This window comes from Schistocerca nitens, chromosome 1 (assembly GCF_023898315.1).
Source record: "Schistocerca nitens isolate TAMUIC-IGC-003100 chromosome 1, iqSchNite1.1, whole genome shotgun sequence".
NCBI classification, from domain to species: Eukaryota; Metazoa; Arthropoda; class Insecta; order Orthoptera; family Acrididae; genus Schistocerca; species Schistocerca nitens.
Window position 1 is genome coordinate 1300652407 of NC_064614.1, and position 18551 is coordinate 1300670957.

Genomic DNA, 18551 nt, shown 5'->3' on the forward strand with positions numbered 1-18551 from the left:
TTGTGTAATTAGCGGTGTAGTCATACAGGTGTTTTGATGTCTCTGTAAGTTTATTCCTGTCATAGTACTAAATCTTTTGTAACTGGTTAAGGGACATTGCCTTATAAAGCTTGTTTCACCATCGTAAACAACGAAATTAACGGGAGATATCAAAGTGCGAAGTGTGGAAGCAACAAGAATGGTTCAAAGGGCTCTGAGCACTATGGGACTTAACATCTGTGGTCATCAGTCCCCTAGAACTTAGAACTACTTAAACCTAACTAACCTAAGGACAACACACACATCCATGCCCGAGGCAGGATTCGAACCTGCGACCGTAGCCAGTCGTAATCATAATTGCTCAAACTGAGGATGAACAGGTGTTTTGAATGCTTCGAATTCATGTACAATCAGTGTGGTGAGTTCCTTGAATATCTCCAGGGGGCTCTATTGGCGGAATTCATTGTGCACGAGCATGATGCTTATGTATCGTAGAGGGTTGCTCATAAGCCATAGAACCTTGGTCTGAATGAGCTTCAGATGCGCAGATGAGTCGAAGGAGCAAATCCTGAGAATGGAGGTGGGTATGTGTTGAGCGATCTAATGAGAGTTATGTAGAGTCTCCTATTTAGAGTATTTTGTCTGTCAGAGATTTTCTCGAACCTCAAGAGTTCTCGCTTGGCGACGTATTGTATGCGCTTCCGCAAGCCCGTTTCATGTCCACTGAGACACTGAGGTCCTTAAGGCGATCCTCGCGACGAAAATTATCCATCGCTCCTTTTGAGGCGACAAAAGTCTTGGGATAGCGATATGCACTAATACAGATGCGTTAGTTTCACGTACACGAGATATAAAAGGGCACTGAACTGGCGGAGCTATGATTTGTACTCAGGTCATTCACGCGAAAAGGTTTCCGACGTGAAAATGGCCGCACGACGGAAGTTAACAGACACTGAACGCGAAATGGTAGTTGGAGGTAGACGCATGGTGCATTACATTTCGAAAATTGTTAAACATCCACAGTACCGAGAGTGTGCCGAGAAACCGAATTTCAGGCATTACCTCTGGCCACGGACAACGCAGTGGCCGGCGGCCTTCACTTAACGACCGAGAGCAGTTGCGTTTGCCTGCAGTTTTCAGTGCTAACATAGAAGCAACACTACGTGAAATACGACGAACGAATCAGTTAGAACGGCGCCGCGGAATGTGGCGCTAATGGGCTATTGCAGCAACGACTGGCGCGAGTGCCTTTGCTGACAGCATGACATCGCTTCAAGTGGGTTCTGGACCATATCGGTTGGACTCTAGCCGAAAACCGTGGCCCGCGCAGTTAAGTTCCGATTTCAGTTGGTAAGAGCTGGTACTAGGATTCGAGTGTGGCGCAGACCCACGAATCCGTGGATCCAAGTTGTCAACAAGACATTGTGCAAGCTATTGGTGGCTCCATAATTTTGCGGCCTGTGTTTACATGGAATGGACTGGCTCCTCTGGTCAGATTGGAAATGGTTATCTCCAGCTGCACGGAGGCCATTTGTAGACATTCTTGGACCTCACGTTGCCAAAGGACGATGGAACTTTCAGGGTCAGATTGCACCATGCCACTGTTCTACAATTATTCGTACTTGGTTTGAAAAACATTCCGGACAATTCGAGCGAATGATTTGGACACCCTGATCGCCCGAGTTGAATCCCATCGAACATTGTGACGTAATCGCGAGGTCAGTTGGTGTACAAAATCCTGCAGTGGCAGCACTGTCGCAGTTACGAACGTCTGTGGAGGCAGCATGGCTCAGTATCTCTGCAGGGGGCTTCCAAAGGCTCGTTGAGTCGATGCCACGCCGAGTTGCCGGACTACGCCGGACGAAAGGAGGTCCGACACGACATCAGGAGGTACCCCACGGCCTTTGTCAACGCACTCTGTATGACGTAAGGCAGTCGTCAGCGAGACTGCAGGTGCAGTTCCCTCCTCTGTGCTATCACAGTTGCCATTAACTCCCTCCATCTGTAGTGGAGTAGCGACACACGTAAGGAGCCTAATTGTGTGCCGCCACGTGAAAGCAAAACACACAGTTACTTAAGTATCTCCCAGTCTGTCGTCTTCAAGTGATGTGATCTCAACAGAGACGTAGCACGGCGATCTTGAGTGCCGTTCGTTTGCCATGAGGCTTCAATGGAACTGCCAAGATACAGACAGGATGAGGCTCCATCTTACTGAAATTATGAAGACTGCACTTTAACGGGAAGCCATCATGTTTTTAATAAGCAGAGTCTGCAGTGATTTGGTGTAGTGACGTGTTGGCCTGTAAGAATGACACGCAAAGAAACTAATCGTTCTTATCGGTTAATAAACAATTCTTCCTCGTTTCTAAACAGAGTACCAAATGTTGTTAAGATACCACAAATCAAATGACATTTTCCTAAACACGACTATACTCTGTACTGCTCGCAGATTCGCGATCTTAGAGGTGCACTGCAATGCGTGCAATCTAACTATTAGGCACCTCCACTAACGACTGAAATGTTTGGCGCGAACCACTACTCCGGCTCTTTCTGCTTGTTCCAATGTTTTCTAAAAATTGGTTATGAAATGATGTTTTATGTATGTGATGACAGCGCAGCATTTAAAGTTTTTCCTATGTTGTTGTGGTCTTCAGTCCAGAGACTGGTTTGATGCAACTCTCCATGCTACTCTATCCTGTGCAATGTTCTTCATCTCCCAGTACCTACTGCAACGTACATTCTTCTGAATCTGTTTAGTGTATTCATATCTTAGTCTTCCTGTGCGATTTTTATCCTCCACGCTGCCCTCCAATTCTAAATTGGTGATCCCTTGATGCATCAGAATATGCCCTACCAACCCGTCCCTTCTTCTGGTCAAGTTGTGCCACAAATTTCTCTTCTCTCCAATTCTATTCAATACCTCCTCATTAGTTATGTGATCTACCCATCTAATCTTTAGCATTCTTCTGTAGCACCACATTTCGAAAGCTTCTATTCTCTTCTTGTCTAAGCTATTTATCGCCCATGTTTCATTTCCATACATGGCTACACTCCATACAAATACTTTCAGAAACGACTTCCTGACACTTGAATCTATACTCGATGTTAACAAATTTTTCTTCTTCAGAAACGCTTTCCTTGCCATTGCCAGTCTACATTTTATATCCTCTCTACTTTTCTAAAAAATGGTTCAAATGGCTCTGAGCACTATGGGACTTAACTTCTGAGGTCATCAGTCGCCTAGAAATTAGAACTACTAAAACCTAACTAACCTAAGGACATCACACACATCCATGCCCGAGGCATGATTCGAACCTGCGACCGTAGCGCCGCGCCGTTCCAGACTGAAGCGCCTAGAACCGGTCGGCCTCTACTTTTTCTACATTATTGTAAAATAATCTGAATTCTATTTCAGTAATAATTAATAAACGAAAATAAGAGTTTTGGGTGGAGTGGACAAGGAAACCACTCCATCTTTTATTTATGCAGGCAATTTGCCACGATAAGTGTAACTGTACAGTAGCATCTGTTGCCCTTACGTCACTCTGCCATATGACGTCACACATCAGCTAGTGTCTCTCCGTTCGACTTTCATGTGAAATGCGTTGGCGAGGTGTGCATAGCGTGCTCGGTCTGCAGCGTTGATATTTGTAACGGCGAGCAGAAGACGCGGTGCCAGCGCATGTCAGCTGGCCGCGCAGCTGCTGCCCTGCCCTTCCTCGCAAGCTGCCCTCCGTGTCTCTCGGCGTGACACGCAGGCCCTCCGCAATAGAGTCACCGACGCGCGGCTATCGCCCAATCCGTTATCCGCGACTTCTTGTTGTGCTGCTAATAATACCCGATCCGCGCACTATATTTAAGCTGCAGAGCATTGCCAAAGAATGGGCCACGTGGGCTGCGACAGAGCACCCATTCTCGACGTCGCTATTCACTAAACTGTCGAGCAAAGTACTTTGCCATTCAGACCCGAACTAATGGGCAGGCTATTTATTTTCGACGGCGCAAGTGTCCTGCACGAAATAGGAACCAGTCGTAAGCGCCGGGAATAACAATGGATACAAGGAAACACAGAGGTCATCTCCCTTGTGAGAGGTACAAAACATGAACTGTTTCTTTTTAACGTCCGCCTCCATTGCTGAGTGGTCAGCGCTCCTGACTGCCATGGGGAGGACCCGTGTTCAGTTCCCGCTAAAGCCAGCGATTGTTTCTTAGCGCGGGAACTACAGGGTGGTACAAAAGTCCGGAAACACCCTCATAAAATTCAAATGGAGTAGCAAACAAGGAAACAGAGTCCCTACACACGAGGAACGGGAAGGGGGAAACTTTACAGGCTATGCCAGCAACATGGCGGCCATCTTGAAAGCCGCCATCTTGGATTCAACTCCAAAATCTCAAGTGGGAATGTGGTCATGTCACATATCAAACAGATAGAGAATTTCACCAGAAAAATAATGCCGTTGTTATTTTAAACATAGCTTTATTCATTCTCGGGTTATAGGCCGTTACATGTGGAAGCAGTGGGACGCTCGGCAGCATGTGTTTTATGTGCCGAAGAGACATTACGCCAATGTTACACAGTCCTGAGAGACCACCAACAGTCATAAGAGTGGCTCAATATGTTGTCCATTATGTTGGATTGTTAATGCTATCCTACGAACCCAGTCCTGATGCACTTTGACCAACACATTTGGCTGAATTTGACCACACGCATCAACAATGCGCTGCTTTAGATGATGCAAATCCCGTATTTTCACAGAATAAACCAGTCCTTTGACATGACCCCAAAGATAAAAATCTAAAGGAGTCAAATCTGGTGAACGTGGTGGCCACTCCACAGCACCCCTACGACCAATCCACTTTTGAGGGAACTGCACATCCAGATATGCTCGCACATTGTGTCCATAATGTGGTGGGGCTCCATCATGCTGGAAGAATTCCGGAAATCTCCCGTCCTCTGTTAACAACGACGGAAACACTTCTTCGTCCAATAACCTCAGATAATCGTTGGCTGTTAACGTACCATAAATAAAAAAAGGTCCAACGACTTTGGTACCCCACACACTACACCAGACCATCACTTTTTGTGAGTCGACCGTTTTGGAAGCATCAGTCCAGTGCGGATTTGTGTCGGACCAGTATCTGTGATTCTGCTTGTTCACTTCACCATTGATAAAGATGTTGGCTTTGTGGTGTCACAGCCAGACACCACACGTGCTAGGTGGTAGCTTAAATCGGCCGCGGTCCTGTAGTACATGTCGGACCCGCGTGTCGCCACTGTGTGAGCGCAAACCTAGCGCCACCACAAGGCAGGTCTCGAGAGACTGACTTGAACTCAGCCCAGTTGTACGGACGACAGAGCTAGCGACTAGACGTACGAAGCCTTTCTCTCTCATTAGCCGAGAGACAGAATAGCCTTCAGCTAAGTTAATGGCTACGAACTAGCAAGGCGCCATTAGCCTTACAGTGATTGTAATTAGTCTCACTTGTGTTCACCATAGAGATGTACAAGAAGACATTAAAGATAAGTATATGAGAAGCTCCGTTCTTTTCTTCATAGCCTTAATTTCGTATCCTGTTCCAGTACTTCACGCCCGTCTGCGTTAGTCTCGCGTGCCCTTTAAGCCACCTCTATTTACAAGGTGTTGGCCCAGCTGCCGACACATCAGGCTTCATCACTGAACAGCACCTGATAGGGGAAACGTGGGTTTATTTGCAACTGCTGTGTCACCCATTCTGCGAACTGTACCCGACTGTCTGGGTCATCTTCGTTCAGGTGTTGGAGCAGCTGAGTTTTGTACGGGTGCCATTTGTACTGCGATAAAATTCGCAGTATGGAGGTACGGCTAACCCCACATTCTTGTGACAGGCGACGAGTACTGCGTTGCGGACTCTCGCTAAATGATGCCAACACGCTGACTGTTGTTGCTTCATCGGTAACGGATTTTGGTCTTCCAGCCTTAGGTTTATCTGCGACAGAACCTGTTTCTCGGAATTTGGCCAAAAGCTTGGCAACTGCGCTGTGAGTGATGGGCTGTCTGGTTAGGTGACGACTGTTGAAATCCTCAGCAATGACCCGTGTGCTTCTTTCTCCTGATATCAAGATGATTTCAATGCGTTCTTCATGTGTTAAGGACATTTTGTAACCTGTAAATAAGGAAACAATGATTGAAACGTTAGCATGAGTAACTGATACCTAACAGTTAAACACTTGCAACATATCAGGCATGGGATAGTCACTTTGCACCGTTTCAGACTCCATTTGATGACTTCTCAGTACGTAATACTCACGCTGCCGAGCGTCCCACCGCTGCCACATGTAACTGGCTATAACCCGAGAATGAATAAAGCTATGTTTAAAATAACAACGGCATTGTTTTTCTGGTGAAATTCTCTGTCTGTTTGATATGTGACATGACCACATTCCCATTTGAAATTTTGGAGTTGAATCCAAGATGGCGGCTTTCAAGATGGCCACCATGTTGGTGGCATAGCCTATGAAGTTTCCTCCTTCCCGTTCCTCGTGTGTAGGGACTCTGTTTCCTTGTTTGCTACTCCATTTGGATTTTGTCAGGGTGTTTCCGGACTTTTGGACCACCATGTAGAGTGGGGTGCACTCACCCTTGTGAATTCGACCGAGGAGCTGCTTGAGTGACAAGTAGCGGCTGCGAGGCCTGGAAAGCCGGCGACGTCAGGGCAGGGAGAGCGGTCTGCTGAACCCACGTCCCTCCACACAGCATGGCAGGGATTGACGCGGCGGTCAGTCGATGTCGCCGGTGCTCTGGGCCTATTCGTGGAGTTTCGCTTTTTGTTTTTTAGAAATAGCTTACCGGCATTTAAGAACAAACCTACTGTAATTCATTTGCAATGTATTGTCGTTTTTGTGGTCCAGTTCTAAATATACATTAATTGTACATTGACGTAGTACGGCAAGCTGAAAAAGAGGGACAGAGAGACGTAGGAGGTGATATATAAGTGCCTCTGATAAACTCCTCCCCTCGAAAATTTCTCTCCTTCATACATCCTCTGTGTTACCACAGATGACGTTTCAGTGATTTCATTTGTACTAAGATCGCAGTACACGCGAGGTGCCTATTTGCTTCCACCGTCCTGAATGGAATGCATAAGTTCTAAGTAATGTTCATCAGCTTGCAGCAGTCTTCTATAGTTGTTATCCCCTGCCCACGAAGCCAGGGGGTCGTGAATCCATTATACTGAGACTGTAGCAAACTCTCAGTGAGGAACTCATACTGGATGAATAATTAAATTTTCAGTAAGTTTGTTTACATAGAATGCCACTCGCTTTTTATCAGCAGAGTACGAGAAACTGCACTATTATGTTCCACTTCATGAACTACAAATAATCTCCAGTCTTTCCACTTTGATGAAAACAAAACAATGAACTGCTTGTTTGCGTAATTATAATCAAATTATCTCTGTTACACACCCAAATAACCAGAGATTTCTAATTAAGTTTAAATTGATACCGACCGCGGCAGACAAACACATCTGTCCTCCGAGACTGCCGAACCAGCTCTGATGTTACGGACGAACCACTTCGCCTGCCATCCGATTTAGGCGCCATCCGAAGATGGCTTCGTCTACCTTTACGTTTATCAACTGTTTGTTATTCTGCTGTTGAAATTATGGAATGATCGCCTGCTATTGAGAGATGCTTTTCAATTAAATTCAAGTAAATTCACTGTTTAGTTTTTCTAGTATTAATAGCAGAAGTTTATGATTTTGGCGCGCTTCTTGCGAACGCGGCAGCCAGTTGCAGAGAAGAACTACAATTTACGCTGTCTTTCTCACGATACCCGTACCGAACAAGCCACCTGTCATCGGTACATCAACTACATTACGTCGTCTTGCCACCCGCTGCCTTCTCAACTGTTTTAAGAAGAGCTTTCTGTAGTTGAATATGAGGGCTGTAAAGCAAGAAATATTACACTAGAAACCAGAAATATTATAATAGCAGATACCATCACCTTGCAACTACGTTCACAGTTCATTTCATGCGATATTTTTGTGCACTTGCTACTAGTATTTTGTAGTCTGACCAGATATCGAATACCTGCAATTTACCGGCTGATTAAATCTTTGTGTCGGACCAGGATTCCAACTCGCAACGCTGCCTTTGGCTGGCAATGCCCTTAGAGTCTCAGCTGTCCAGTGACGCATCACAAATGGCCCTCACAGTCACAGGTTCACTTCTGACAGTAACTACGTGTTGGCAAAACTTCGCAGTTCTTTTGCAAACCTTAAGGGACCAACACTCGTGGAACAAAAGGTACTGCGGAGAAATGGCGTAGATGCAGCCTAGACGATTGTTTCCAGAGACTCGCTACGACACTCAGTTTTAATCTGCCAGGGAGTTTCAAAACAGTGCAAACTCCGCTGCAAATAAAGTTTCTTACTGGTATCTTGCAACTATATGTTTTGATATCTATATTTTCGAATATATATATATATATATATATATATATATATATATTCTTTTCATTTTTTTGTTTGGTTTTATGTCCAGGATTCTTAATACAGCTGTTAACCGAACCCACGAAATGTTCAAGTGTTATTAAAACATTACAAACAATACTGAACTGCTGTCTAAACATTGTACTGAAGATTTACGGTAAAATAATATTTCCCTTCTGAGCAATAACACCAACATTTCGAATGGCATTTAAAATTAATTGAAGTAAGACATAAAATGTTTAAGTATCAACTATAATATAATTTTCATCGCATCACTTTCAAGGAAAACATCTCTAGTACAAAATTGTTGAGGCTTTCGTGGCCACTTGTTGACAAACTGCCTATTGGCTTCTGTCTCGGGTTCTTCGGCCGACGTTCATCTAATGATTTTTCTGACGTTTCGCCAGCACGAGTGGCTGGCATTGTCAAAGCTTCACCCTCCATTGCCGGTGGTGAAATGGAGCCGAGCTCGCGGGCGCAGACTATATGTACCTGGCGCGCCAACGTCCGAGGGCTTCTCCGCGGTCATTTCCGGTGCTACCTGCGACGGTCGTTCGCTGCAGTACGGGAAGCCAGGATCCGTTTACCTTAAGGCTTTCCTCTTTCTTGTTCAAACTGTTCGCGTGTTTTTGTGTTTCTACAGCTTCTCTGAACAAGCGCGTGTGATAGTGGTTCTCTACAGCCAGAACTTCCGTGTCGGCGAATTTTATTACGTGGTCGGTCTCATTCAGTGCGTGTTCTGCCACGGCCGATTTCTCCACCTGCCCCAACCTGCAATGTCGCTTATGCTCCTTGATCCTGGTGTTAATGGATCGTCCAGTCATTCCGACATAAACTTTTCCGCATGTGCATGGTATGCGGTATATTCCCGACATTGCAAGTGGGTCTCTTTTCTCCTTCGCCGATCTAAGACACTCTTTGATCTTCCTTGTCGGTTTGAAAATCGTCTTTACGGCATGTTTGCGCAATATACGGCCGATTCTGTCCGTCACTCTGGGAATGTATGGCAGAAAGGCCGTACCCGACAATTCTTTTTCCGGTTCCTTACTTCGCCGAGTGTTTGGCTCTGTTACACTTCTAATGTAATTTGTGGAGTACCCATTGCTCCTCAGAACAGTTTCCAGGTGTTGCATTTCTCGTTTGAGGTGTTGAGGCTCACATATTCGTCCTGCTCTCGTTACGAGCGTACTAATCATGCCTCTTTTCTGGCTCGGGTGGTGGTTTGACAGATTGTGCAGGTATCGGTCCGTGTGAGTCGGTTTTCGATACACGCTGTGTCCCAGATCTTCGCCGTCCCTTGTGACCAGAACATCTAGAAATGGCAGTTTCTTGTCCTTTTTTATTTCCATGGTAAATGTTATGTTGGCATGGAGGCTGTTCAAGTGTCTTAGGAAGTCACTGAGCTGTTCTTCACCATGGCTCCACACCACGAAAGTATCATCGACGTACCTGTACCACACCTTAGGTTTGCAAGTCGCCGAGTCCAGTGCCTGTGCTTCGAATTGTTCCATGAAGAAGTTGGCCACCACTGGACTGAGAGGACTACCCATGGCGACGCCTTCCAGCTGTTCGTAGAAATCGCCATTCCACGTGAAATAGCTCGTGGTGAGACATGCATGGAAGAGCTTTCTGATGTCTAGCGGGAAAATGGAACCGATGTGCTCCAGAGCGTCACTGAGTGGCACTTTCGTAAATAACGAAACAACATCAAAGCTGACCAGGATGTCGTTTGGTGCAAGTTTCAGTTTCTTCAGCTTCTCAATGAAATGTCCTGAGTCCTTAATGTATGTGTCGGTCTTCCCCACGTGTGGCTGGAGCAGAGAGGCCAAGTGTTTTGCCAGTTTATATGTCGGTGATCCAGGAGCGCTAACGATCGGTCTCAGTGGAACGTTGTTCTTATGGATCTTGGGTAATCCATACAGCCGAGGTGGTAGGGCTTCTGTGTTGCGCAGGTTTCTCTGTATGTCCGCCGGCAGAGAAGACGCCTTGATCAATCGATTCGTATTCCGTGTGATACGTTGCGTCGGATCTGCGCTTAGTTTTCGGTACGTCGTCGGATCTAATAGGTCTCGGATCTTTTGCTCATAATCTTCGGTCTTCATTACGACGGTCGCATTCCCCTTATCGGCAGGCAGTACCAATACGAGCTTTTCTTCGTGAGCGAATACATACAACACGGAGAGAGTTGGCAAGAACGGATCAGGAACTTCTGGACATTTACTATCAAGTAAGTAGCAGAATGCATCGAGACGACTGGGGCAAGATCGACAGCATCACTCACAGGTGCATGCAGAACGAACTCGAGCGCTGCACCGAGCGACAGAAGAAAAAGTTTAAAAGATGCGACTCCCGACAGGTCACACACAGTGGTCAACCTCACTGAACGACAATTGACCGAAGAGGAAGTGTCTGTTCTTCAAAAAGGAGGGAATTTCGCTATCATCCCGAGAACCATACCTATGGAGGACATCATTGCCAACACCGAAGCAGCCATTCGTGCCCTTCCTTGTGAAAGGGCAGAGGAAATACGCACGGAAACAGCCAGGATACTGCTCCGAGCAAAACCGCCAGCTTGCAACCTCAAGAAAGAAGAGGTACAAGCCATTATGAATCTCAACGCCGACAAGAGTATATTGGTACTGCCTGCCGATAAGGGGAATGCGACCGTCGTAATGAAGATCGAAGATTATGAGCAAAAGATCCGAGACCTATTAGATCCGACGACGTACCGAAAACTAAGCGCAGATCCGACGCAACGTATCACACGGAATACGAATCGATTAATCAAGGCATCTTCTCTGCCGGCGGACATACAGAGAAACCTGCGCAACACAGAAGCCCTACCACCTCGGCTGTATGGATTACCCAAGATCCATAAGAACAACGTTCCACTGAGACCGATCGTTAGCGCTCCTGGCTCACCAACGTATAAACTGGCGAAACACTTGGCCTCTCTGTTCCAGCCACACGTGGGGAAGACCGACACATACATAAACAGGACATTTCATTGAGAGGCTGAAGAAACTGAAACTTGCACCAAACGACATCCTGGTCAGCTTTGATGTTGTTTCGTTATTTACGAAAGTGCCACTCAGTGACGCTCTGGAGCACATCGGTTCCATTTTCCCGCTAGACATCAGAAAGCTCTTCCATGCATGTCTCACCACGAGCTATTTCACGTGGAATGGCGATTTCTACGAACAGCTGGAAGGCGTCGCCATGGGTAGTCCTCTCAGTCCAGTGGTGGCCAACTTCTTCATGGAACAATTCGAAGCACAGGCACTGGACTCGGCGACTTGCAAACCTAAGGTGTGGTACAGGTACGTCGATGATACTTTCGTGGTGTGGAGCCATGGTGAAGAACAGCTCGGTGACTTCCTAAGACACTTGAACAGCCTCCATGCCAACATAACATTTACCACGGAAGTAGAAAAGGACAAGAATCTGCCATTTCTAGATGTGCTGGTCACAAGGGACGGCGAAAACCTGGGACACAGCGTGTATCAAAAACCGACTCACACGGACCGATACCTGCACAAACTGTCAAACCATCACCCGAGCCAGAAAAGAGGCATGATTAGTACGCTCGTAACGAGAGCAGGACGAATATGTGAGCCGCAACACCTCAAACGAGAAATGCAACACCTGGAAACTGTCCTGAGGAGCAATGGGTACTCCACAAATTATATTAGAAGTGTAACTGAGACAAACACTCGGCGAAGTAAGGAACCAGAAAAAGAAATGTCGGGTACGGCCTTTCTGCCATACATTCCCAGAGTGACGGACAGAATCGGCCGTATATTGCGCAAACATGGCGTAAAGACGATTTTCAAACCGACAAGGAAGATCAAAGAGTGTCTTAGATCGGCGAAGGAGAAAAGAGACCCACTTGCAATGTCGGGAATATACCGCATACCATGCACATGCGGAAAAGTTTATGTCGGAATGACTGGACGAACCATTAACACCAGGATCAAGGAGCATAAGCGACATTGCAGGTTGGGGCAGGTGGAGAAATCGGCTGTGGCAGAACACGCACTGAATGAGACCGACCACGTAATAAAATTCGCCGACACGGAAGTTCTGGCTGTAGAGAACCACTATCACACGCGCTTGTTCAGAGAAGCTGTAGAAATACAAAAACACGCGAACAGTTTCAACAAGAAAGAGGAAAGCCTTAAGGTAAACGGATCCTGGCTTCCCGTACTGCAGCGAATGACCGTCGCAGGTAGCAAGAGGAGAACCGCACCGGAAATGACCGCGGAGAAGCCCTCGGACGTTGGCGCGCCAGGTACATATAGCCTGCGCCCGCGAGCTCGGCTCCAGTTCACCACCGGCAATGGAGGGTGAATCTTTGACAATGCCAGCCACTCGTGCTGGCGAAACGTCAGAAAAATCATTAGATGAACGTCGGCCGAAGAACCCGACACAGAAGCCAATAGGCAGTTTGTCATTCTTAACATTCTTCTGTACAGCCACATCCCAAAAGCCTCCAGCCGCTTACTCAAGGCTTCTGTCAGAGTCCATGTTTCAGTAGCATAGAGGAGTGTGAGTTGTTGCAGTGATCAAATGTTAGTATTATTGTAGCTCTACGGTCTACTTTGGAGGGAAGAGTGGGTGATCACTGTCCATCTTCATCATTGTTATCTAAAATTCCAGCTATTTTGTAGGAAGAATTATATATGATTTCACAGAAAAGCATCCAGTATCTACATTTTTCCATTTTGAGACGACTGGAAGCTGTTTTGAATTTGGACTGGCTCGTCAATAAGTGAAATTGGCGCAGTTGGGGGACTGAGAATCCGCATTTCACGGTCGAGAAGTCTCTTCGCCCTCAACGGGTAACTGTGTGATATGCAGTGTCCAGTCACGTAATAATCTGTGCGGTATTCCTTGATGGCACGGTGATTAACAAAACGGTACGTGAAGGTTTTGGAAGACGATTCCTTCCCCATTATCCAAAGTGACCCTGATTTCGAGAAGATATGGTCCATGCAAGACGGAGCTCGACCCCATCGAAGCAGGAGAGTGTTTGATGTCCTGGAGGAGCACTTTGAGGACCGCATTGTGGCTCTTGCGTACCCAGAGGCCACTGGCATGGCCCTCGATTGGCTGCCATATTCCCCGGATCTGAACTCATGCGACTGGTCTTTGTGGGACTATATTAAGGACAAGGTGTACAGCAATAAGCCCAAAACCATTACTCAGCTGAAAACAACCATTCCGAGGTCACCGACAGCATCGATGTTCCGGCACTTCAGCGGTCATGCAGAATTTCGCGATTCGTCTGCGCCACATGATCGCCAATGACGGCAGGCGTATTGATCATGTCGTAAACTAAATCCGAATATCTGTAGTGACGTTTACATGTTGAATAAAGTGTGTGTACGCCGTAGTTTGTAACTAATTTACGATTTCTGTCGTATAATTCAATAATTGTCAGCTTGTAGGCTGAACAGTGGATTCCAAAAATTAATGTGGCAACGTGGAACCGACTATGAAATGATGCAGAGATGGGCATAACCCCCAAAACGGATGTGATTTAGATAAGCCACCTTCAGTTGAGACTGTTAGCAGATTGTGTTCGACATGAAGAAAAAATCATGAAGTTCAAGAGCATTCACGACGGAAAAAATACACTCATACTTGTTATGAGATACTGGCAATATGATCTCTTTCATGTGCAGTTCCTTCGTCTAGGGTGTAATTCGTCGGCTAAAGCTGGATCTGGACTGACGACTTGTGGAACCCCTTATAGGCTATACGAAAATTTAATCTTCCTCTGCTTTTCCACGCTTGCTTGGTGTCCATCTGTAAATAAAGGGGGTTACGCTTTATTATCTGTTTACTAGATATGCTGCTTCATTTGGTTCGCTACTTTGGTGTGCAGGAGGAGTGCAACGCACTTTCTCTGCACTCCTGCACCGTGTGCAAACAAAGAATGCCCAATTACAAACATACCATTTGATGCAAGTTACGTCAACTGCTGCACGCTGTTTCTCTAATTTTGCTTAAATTTTATTAATTGGTTAACAATAGCTACACTTGTTTGTATGTTTTTACTGAACGCTTTCAGGAGTGAGAAGTGATAAAAAATCGTTGGTTTCGTTTTGTTGCAGCGCCGTCAGAGTCTGAGCGCTATGGCCCACAGGAAGCGGAGCTTGCCACGGGTACGTATCGGCAGCGTGTGCGAGTAGAGCATTGTAGGCGCTGAGCGTGACCAATGTTTAGATAGAACTGTTTTATGTGAAGCCGCAACGTTCCATAGTCGCGACACCGCATATACAAGGTGCGTCCAGAAAGTTCGTTCCGTCTGGTAATAAACAAAAAAGGAGTACAGATACAGGAGAACCGTCTATTGAAAAAAAGACTATCTTAAACTATCTTTTCGTATGACTTTTTTGTAGGCAGTTGTCATAGTGTGGCACTACTTTTCCTTCCTGATGGAACATTACCGCCTGTGTAGCTGTCAACACTGTGTTCGCATGTTCTGTGCTGTCGTCTTCGTTGTTGCGCTATTGACGACCAAGGAACGGTTTTAGGTGCAATAATAGATGAAAGTCTGTAAGGGAGAGGTAAAGGCTGTACAGAGGTCAGTCAAATGGATTTAAATTGGTGCCAGCTATAGCGCTGAAAGAGTTATCTCTTGTTCGAAGTGTGAGATAGGGCGTAGTTATGAATCAAAGCAAAACCGTTTGTGAGCTTTCCGTGTCTGTTATTATATATTGCGCGTTGCACTCTCATAAGCGCCTCACAGCAAACATTTGCTTTGAAACTTATCGGCGCACACTCCTTAGCAGAGTGAAAATTTCATTCTGGAAACATTTGCATTGATTGTTTCACTTCGCTGTAGTAAAGCACCAATAGAATGCTCTGTCCATCCCAGAACACGCCACACGAGACTTTTCGCGGTGTCAAGATTTGCTTGGTTTACATCTGCATTTACATCTACATCTACATACATATTCCGCAAGCCACCGTAGAGAGCAGAGCGGGGGTACCTTGTATCACTTCTAGCTACGCCCTTTCCTGCTCTACTCGCAAACAAAGCGAGAGAAAAACGACTACCTCCGTGTGCCCCCTAATTTTTTTTGGTCTTATCTTGGTGTTCCTTACGCGAAATTTACATTGACAGCAGTGGAATCGTTCTGCAGTCACCCGAAAATGCAGGTTCTCAACAGTTTCTCATTAGTGTATCGCGAAAAGAACGCCGCATTCCCTATAGGGATTCTCATTTCAGTTCACGAAGCATCTCCGTAATACTCGCGTGTTGATCGAATCTGACGGTAACGAATCTAGCAACACACCTCCGAGTTCCTTCTAAGTTTGCGTTTAATCCGACCTGATGGGAATACCAAACATTCGAGCAGTAATCAAGAATGGGTCGCACTGGTGTTTTCAACGTTGTTTCCTGTACAGATGAAGCAAATTTTCGTAAAATTCTCCTAACGAACCGTAGTCGACCATTCGCCTTTTCTACCACCGTCGTTACGTCCTAGTTGCATTTCATCTCGCTTTACAACGATAGTCCAAAATATTTATCGACGTGACTTTGCCGAGCAGCAGACCACTATTGCTGCGTTTCAACGTTACGTGTTTATTTTTTCCTACACGTCTGCTTTAGCTTACGTTTTTCTACATTTAGAGTAAGTTGCCGTCCGTCACACCAAATAAAATGTTTCTCTAACTCATCCTGAATCGTCCTACAGTCACTCAACGACTGCACTTTCCCGTACACCACAGCATCCATCATCAGTAAATGACCGCAGACTACTGCCTGCCCTGTCCGCCAGATCAGTTGTGTGTATAGCGAACAACAGCGGTCATGTCACACATCGCTGGGGCTCTCCTGACGATACCCCCGTCTCTGATAAACAGTCGCCGTCGAGGCCAACAGACTGGGTTCTATTACGAGGTGCATTCAAGTTCTAAGGCCTCCGATTTTTTTTCTAATTAACTACTCACCTGAAATCGATGAAACTGCCGTTACTTCTCGACGTAATCGCCCTGCAGACGTACACATTTTTCACAACGCTGACGCCATGATTCCATGGCAGCGGCGAAGGCTTCTTTAGGAGTCTGTTTTGACACTGGAAAATCGCTAAGGCAATAGCAGCACGGCTGGTGAATGTGCGGCCACGGAGAGTGTCTTTCATTGTTGGAAAAAGCCAAAAGTCACTAGGAGCCAGGTCAGGTGAGTAGGGAGCATGAGGAATCACTTCAAAGTTGTTATCACGAAGAAACTGTTGCGTAACGTTAGCTCGATGTGCGGGTGCGTTGTCTTGGTGAAACAGCACACGCACAGCACTTCCCGGACGTTTTTGTTGCAGTGCAGGAAGGAATTTGTTCTTCAAAACATTTTCGTAGGCTGCACCTGTTACCGTAGTGCCCTTCGGAATGCAATGGGTAAGGATTACGCCCTCGCTGTCCCAGAACATGGACACCATCATTTTTTCAGCACTGGCGGTTACCCGAAATTTTTTTTGGTGGCGGTGAATCTGTGTGCTTCCATTGAGCTGACTGGCGCTTTGTTTCTGGATTCACGCCTGGGTTCCCGGGTTCGATTCCCGGCGGGGTCAGGGATTTTCTCTGCCTCGTGATGGCTGGGTGTTGTGTGATGTCCTTAGGTTAGTTAGGTTTAAGTAGTTCTAAGTTCTAGGGGACTGATGACCATCGATGTTAAGTCCCATAGTGCTCAGAGCCATTTGAACCATTTTGTTTCTGGATTGAAAAATGGCATCCACGTCTCATCCATTGTCACAACCGACGAAAAGAAAGTCCCATTCATGCTGTCATTGCGCGTCAACACTGCTTGGCAACATGTCACACGGGCAGCCATGTGGTCGTCCGTCAGCATTCGTGGCACCCACCTGGATGACACTTTTCGCATTTTCAGGTCGTCATGCAGGATTGTGTGCACAGAACCCACAGAAATGCCAACTCTGTAGGCGATCTGTTCAACAGTCATTCGGCGATCCCCCAAAACAATTCTCTCCACTTTCTCGATCATGTCGTCAGACCGGCTTGTGTGAGCCCGAGGTTGTTTCGGTTTGTTGTCACACAATGTTCTGCCTTCATTAAACTGTCGCACCCACGAACGCACTTTCGACACATCCATAACTCCATCACCACATGTCTCTTTCAACTGTCGATGAATTTCAATTGATTTCACACCACGCAAATTCAGAAAACGAATGATTGCACGCTGTTCAAGTAAGGAAAACGTCGCCATTTTAAGTATTTAAAACAGTTCTCATTCTCGCCGCTGGCGGTAAAATTCCATCTGCTGTACGGTGCTGCCATCTCTGGGACGTATTGACAATGAACGCGGCCTCATTTTAAAACAATGCGCATGTTTCTATCTCCAGTCCGGAGAAAAAAAAATCGGAGGCCTTAGAACTTGAATGCACCTCGTATTTAAGAAGTGGTAGAGTCACTCACGTATCTCAGAACCTATTCCGTGTGCTCGTACCTTCGTTAGTAGTCTGCAGTTGGACACTGTGTGAAACGATTTCCAGAAGTCTAGGAATATGGAATCTTCCTGTTTCCCTTCATCCATGGTTCGCAGGATATGGTGTGAGGAACGGGCAAGCTGAGCTTCGGCACAAGCAGTGCTTTCTATACCAGTGCTGATTTGTGGGCAGGATCTTTGTGTTTCAAGGAAATTCATTACTTTTGCCCTTCGAATATGCCCTTAAATCTACAGCAACCGATGTCGACGATATTGCTATATAAATTTGCGGGTCCTTTCTTTTACCTTGTGGCACAGGGTGACTTTTTTCCACCGTGTACAAACTCTAGGGATTGATCGATAGGAGCACACGGAACAAAAAAAGATCTAATGAACTTACGTCCGGAAATGCATGGTTTCCATGCTAGAGACCATTTATTCAATCATACTTTGTTAGAGGGACTGCGGTCTAATAAGCGCTGTACCATGCAACCACAGTTGCACTGTGCTTGGTTTCCTCCTAGAGAGTGGTGCTGTTCCTCATACGTCGTGCCCTAGCGCCCTCTCCTGCCACAGTAATTGGTAACGTCGCCTCCGATTCACTTCTCTTTCTGACTCACCTCGTAGTGGATGAGATACACCGTTGTTC

General features: G+C 46.2%; 1 protein-coding gene across 2 annotated transcripts in view; it reads left to right on the plus strand.

The window, feature by feature from the left end:
- LOC126240013 (calcium-binding protein E63-1) overlaps nt 1-18551 on the plus strand; it is a 584925-nt gene that overhangs the window by 121461 nt on the left and 444913 nt on the right. For both annotated transcript variants that reach the window (XM_049947899.1, XM_049947898.1), the window contains exon 2: nt 14571-14621. In XM_049947899.1, the coding sequence (XP_049803856.1) occupies nt 14592-14621 (30 nt within the window). In that variant the 5' untranslated portion in view covers nt 14571-14591. The remainder of the gene's footprint in view (nt 1-14570; nt 14622-18551) is intronic.